Genomic DNA, 5,076 nt, shown 5'->3' on the forward strand with positions numbered 1-5,076 from the left:
CACCCGATCAACATATCTAAGGTTCTTCATCTTGACTCATTTGAAATGCTCCTTTTGTCTAATATCTAAGAAAGGACAATGTTGCTTCAGAGGGTCAAGCTACTTTTCATATCACACTTTCACAAGCCCTTCTAGGGAGGTTGGAAAAACCACCACCAACAACTCAGTCCTTTATCAAAATATGTTCATTTCTTCTATGTCTATATATATGTGAAAATTAACAATGGTATTTTTATATTTATAAGCATGTAGGCCCATATAGAGTTGTACCTTCAATATCAATTGTGCACTAGTATGTAGGAGAAGTCATGCTCTTTGGTCAAGCATACCATGTTGGAAACCAAATTAAACTTTTTAAAATTATTTTTTTCGCATAAGATGACACATGGATAGTGTATTAATGCTAAATGTTCGTACTTTTCTCGTGGTTTCGATGCTTGGGACGTGATTCCCTCCAAAGAGATTGAGATTGACGTAAGCCATGATAAGAAGACTTTATACACAATGAATAGAATATACTCGAAGGAGGTGGCTTTTCTAAAGCGATGGTGGAGATGAAAGACGTGGGAACTTTACGCAAAACACACCTCACAAAATTATATTCGTTGACGTGTCTCGCCTACACCAGCTTTAGGCCCATAACACTTTTCGTTGAAAGACATTTCCCTCACGTCGAATCTTTTCTCTCAAGTATAAAATGCCCATTTGCCTTCTCAGTACACATTATCACCTCAGCTCTCTGCTTCTCGCTTGCCTGCTTTCCTCCCATTGGATTGCCAACCCTTCCCTTGTTTCCCACCAGGTTATCAGCACAATGTGTCGTAAGACATTCGACTTCGAGGTGGCTGTCACGCAGCCAGCCTCCAGAATGTGGAAAGCTTTGGTGGAGGACGCCCACCTCACTGTCGCAGCCATTTTGCCAGAGCGTTACGAACGGATCGAGATCGTGGAAGGAGCCCGCTGCGAGACCGGCAGCGTGAGGCTGATGAAATTTGGAAAAAAAGGTAATGCTTCATTTTCATCTTCATTAGCTTCCAACTTTAAAGAATATATATGCACTTGCTTTCTGTGTTGATTTGTCCATGCATGCAGGCCATCATGGTTGCGGCATCTCCGCAAAAGAGAAGTTCGAGGAGGTGGATCACAACAGTTTCTTTGCGAGGCTGAGACTCATAGAGAGTGAACTATTGGGCAAGCATTGGCGTACCTTCAGCTACACCATCAAGATAACTAGTGAAGCCGATGAGAGCTCAAGCGTGGTACATTACTCCCTCGAGTACGAAAGCATTGGCGAGAACAAGCATCACGAGAAATTCAAAGAAGAGACCATCCAGACCATCCGATCCGTGGAAGCGTATCTTAAAGCCAATCCCAGCTTCGGCTGCGTTTCCAATTAAGCCGAACAGTCTCATAATATAATGTAAAGATCACAGCATGGGCAACTCCCAGCGGGAGCTGTTCTCTAAATAAAACGATGTGGTCATTTGTTAGTACTGCCCCGTTAGGGGCAGAGCTCTAGCTACTATAAAGTTTTTTTTAAAAGACCCTTTGAAAGAGGATCAGCCCACGCACCTGTAGGCACGTGTATGCCCCCTCTTTATAAAGTTTAACGTGTCCTTGTCATCTTTATGAGCGTCACAAGTCTATGTTTTAAGATTAGTGTCTTCGCACAATGCAGAGAGAGGCATGGACTACACGGGGAGATAGCAATATGGAATACATGTGCGCTCTAATGGCGGCTAGCATGACATGGCATAAAAGCAATTCTTTAACCTTACCCATTTTTTCCCACAAAACCAAGGAAGCACTTGAGCTCCACGGTTTTGTGGGAAAAAGAGTTTGTGAAGCATTTAAGGGTTGAAACTAACAAAAAATCCATGTTTTCTACTAGACATTATGACATTCAAGGTGGAAATTTTGTTTTTCCCATGAAAACCCTTTTTCCAGCATGTCTTGAAGGGGTAATGATATGGTGGGAAATTGGGAACATGGGAAAAGGTAATATTTCCCACCATTTCTAGACTTTCCTATGATGTGGACATCTTTGCATGTCATAAGAAGTCTGCCCTTACTCTTTTCCCACAAATATACCCAGGTCAAATGCTGGGGGAAAAGGTGGGACGTTACAACCTACCATATAGGATGAATTTCCCACTGAATTCCCAAAAAAACCCCTTTTTGCATATGGAAAATACAATTTTCCACAAAACCACCCCCATGTCATAAGGCCTTCATTACCCCTTAACTTCCCATTGAGCCACTTGTCATGATTTTAATCCTCAATATTTTATTGTTTTGCTTGTGTGACGGGCATCCATCCAAAGGCCACAATTTTAGAGTAAAGGTACCCATGTTAGTTGAGTTAATACTATGGGGCCCTTAGCCCATGGGTTACCATAGTAGGTTCGTTTCTAATTAACTTAAATCATTTCTTAATCCATTCCTTATGAGGCCCTTTTGAGACCCCAAATCTCCCTTGACTGTAACTAGTAGAATTATGAAATGGCCAACAAAGGACACATATTGCAACATGCAGCAATGCAAATTAAAGGACATCCCACCCACCCATGATAATCCAAGCCACCGTTTCTTGGAAATACACCTCAAAACCAATCCAAGCTCATGCAATGATCACGTATGCTCTTATCACATTTGTCCTTGCTTGGAAATACACCTCGAAACCAATCCAAGCTTTGGCAGTAATCGTGTATGATCCTATCATATTTGCCAACTTCTTGTATAGCTCCCATTTTGTGACCATATGCCTTACCTCCATCTTGTCACAAATCTTTGCCAAAGATGTAAGGATCCAGCATACATGAAAAACATTCAAGAATGCATCGAGTAGAATAACAGATAGAGGTGCTTTGACTGAAAGATGGATTTATTTTTGTGTTGTCTCAAAGATGTATAGCAATGGTGTCGCCTACATATATATTGTAAGCAAGAGACATGCTTGCCAGTCTACCTTTGAGGGACCAACCACATCATAACCCATTGTGAACGACCAAAGAGTCATCCTTGAGTAGACAATTCATAATATCCCCAATCCCATTACCTAGAATGAGTTAAAACCTCGGCTCAATGTTTGCGTAGCATTGAGATTTGTATATCCAAAATATAAGGACTACCTCACACTTACCCTAACTGATAAGCCATGCTTTACTATCTTCTGTAGAGGTGCATGAAAAAGAAAGCTCTCGAAGCAGGAAAGTGTGTATATATCTTCATGGTTTGCACTGAAGGCAAATTTGGAGCATTTGACACTTGTGTCAACATCGAACCTAGATAGGAATCCTAGTGCCTCATCCTCTCTCATAGTCGAAAAAGAACATCTATGTCATGGAGGAATACGTACTCTTCTCCATCGATGATGAGGGGAGACAAGGACCATAAGTATGATTCTAGGTCAGCGGTCTCCAATGCAGATTCTTGCTTTATTGGGGGCTCTTGAAGTAGGCTCAATGCTTGAGCTGCTTCCATCTCCTCTCTTGCATGGTCAAGATTCTCTTCCATGTATGTGTCCAAGTCTAGTCTAGGGATGAGCAACTTCAGTCTAGGGACGGGTAGTCTAGTCTAGGGATGAGCAGCTTCAGTCTAGGGACGGGTAGTCTAGTCTTGTTCTACTAGAGGGGGTGCTAGATGATGAGGCTTCTTCCTCTAAATTTCCTTATTGGAGAAGGAAGATGAATGTCATCTCCCATGAAATGAGTTTTGTGCGTGTATTTCCCGTGATCCCCGCATCTAGGATGTCTTTTTACTTCGACCATCCTAAACCTTTCCTCTATAAGATTGTCACAAAAGTGGGCCAAGTGCTTTACAAACTTGGGTTCCTCTAGGAACATATAGTTTATGTAATCTATGGAAACCCATCTCTTTGAAGAGTGGTCAAGTGTAAGCAAAATTTGTAAAATTCTCTTGCATGTAGAGGATGAGATCTGAGAAGTCATCCTTGGCTCGCATAAATGTGCCTAGGACAGCTAAAGTCCTATCAAACACTAAAAATAGCTCTTCCTCTCACGACTTGCAAATGCAGTTCACAAGATGAAATCATGGAATGTAGTTCTAGCTGAATCCATGGCAAATTGCAGCTAATAGAGGGAGTAACTTTTGAGGGTGGGAGTTTCTATGGCTCGCTAAACGTGAAAGTGAGAATGTGATGTAAAAAGGGCTCTTACCCCTTAATATATATCAAAACCCTAAAAAGTAAAATTAATCATAAAATTCCCAAATTTTTTGAAAAACATTTACCATGAACTGAAAGGAGAATACATTAAAAGAAATAACATTTTAATTTAATTGTCCATCATCTTTTGAAGCAATAACTAGGATTTGACAAAAAATTAAATGATGCACTAGTCAGGTGGTACAATGGTTTGTAGACGGCCATAATTTTGTGATGGGACACATGGCAAGAGTAGCCAAAAAGGACATGGATGGTCACATATGGGCTTATATGATCGATGGGGAAAAGAATCTATAGGCAGCAACAATTGTAAATAGGTGAAGGAGGGAGACCTAGTATTTTATTTTGTTAGTCGTATAAAATACTTTAGTTTGTATAGTAGTTACTTTAAATAAGCCTAGTATTTGTAGTTTGTTGGTTGCATAAAATGTTATAGGTTTAAAACAAGTTATTTTAAAAATAGTTGCTTTTAGCAAATCTTAACATGCTTTTTAAACATTACTTGCATTTCTTATATTTTCTTTTAATAGAGTATAAATATTTATATATATGTAGGGTTTTGTTTAATAAAATCAGTGTGCCGATTGGAGGTGCGCATAAGCTGACCTTTAACAACTAGCTCACTAATTAAATATTAGTCCATGTGCAGGTTGGGGGTTCACTAACGTTGGTCCATAACAACTCGCACATGGATACAAAATTTATGTTATACTAGTAGTAAGTTGCAAAGGAGGATTCAAGAGTGCTAAGAAAATACTTGGCTTTCAAGCAGTTGTGGGCTCACTTATCTCGACCGATAGCAGCTTGTTCAAAGTCTAGCCGATTGTGGAGCTCGCAATCGCCAACTCATAGCAACTCATAATATTAAGTCACATGCTTCTCAAGTGTAA

The 5,076-nt window shown here is 40.2% G+C and overlaps 1 protein-coding gene across 1 annotated transcript; it reads left to right on the forward strand.

Annotated features, from left to right (window-relative positions):
- Positions 1–731: 731 nt before the first annotated feature.
- LOC147884281 (major strawberry allergen Fra a 1-2-like) lies at positions 732–1,547 on the forward strand. The gene is made up of 2 exons (XM_087398246.1): positions 732–1,004; positions 1,093–1,547. The coding sequence occupies exons 1-2, from the start codon at positions 815–817 to the stop codon at positions 1,395–1,397; spliced, it is 495 nt and encodes a 164-aa protein (XP_087254372.1). The 5' UTR covers positions 732–814; the 3' UTR covers positions 1,398–1,547.
- Positions 1,548–5,076: the final 3,529 nt, after the last annotated feature.

This window comes from Dipteris shenzhenensis, chromosome 27 (genome assembly GCF_047967505.1).
Source record: "Dipteris shenzhenensis isolate YYH24624 ecotype China chromosome 27, Dip_SZ_1.0, whole genome shotgun sequence".
Classification (NCBI taxonomy): domain Eukaryota; kingdom Viridiplantae; phylum Streptophyta; class Polypodiopsida; order Gleicheniales; family Dipteridaceae; genus Dipteris; species Dipteris shenzhenensis.

Excerpts from the sequence above, each read along its gene's own strand:
- LOC147884281 (XM_087398246.1), top strand. The coding sequence starts at position 815 with ATGTGTCGTAAGACATTCGACTTCGAGGTGGCTGTCACGCAGCCAGCC. Across the intron at positions 1,005-1,092 it reads GATGAAATTTGGAAAAAAAG|GCCATCATGGTTGCGGCATC; the intron begins GTAATGCTTCAT and ends CCATGCATGCAG.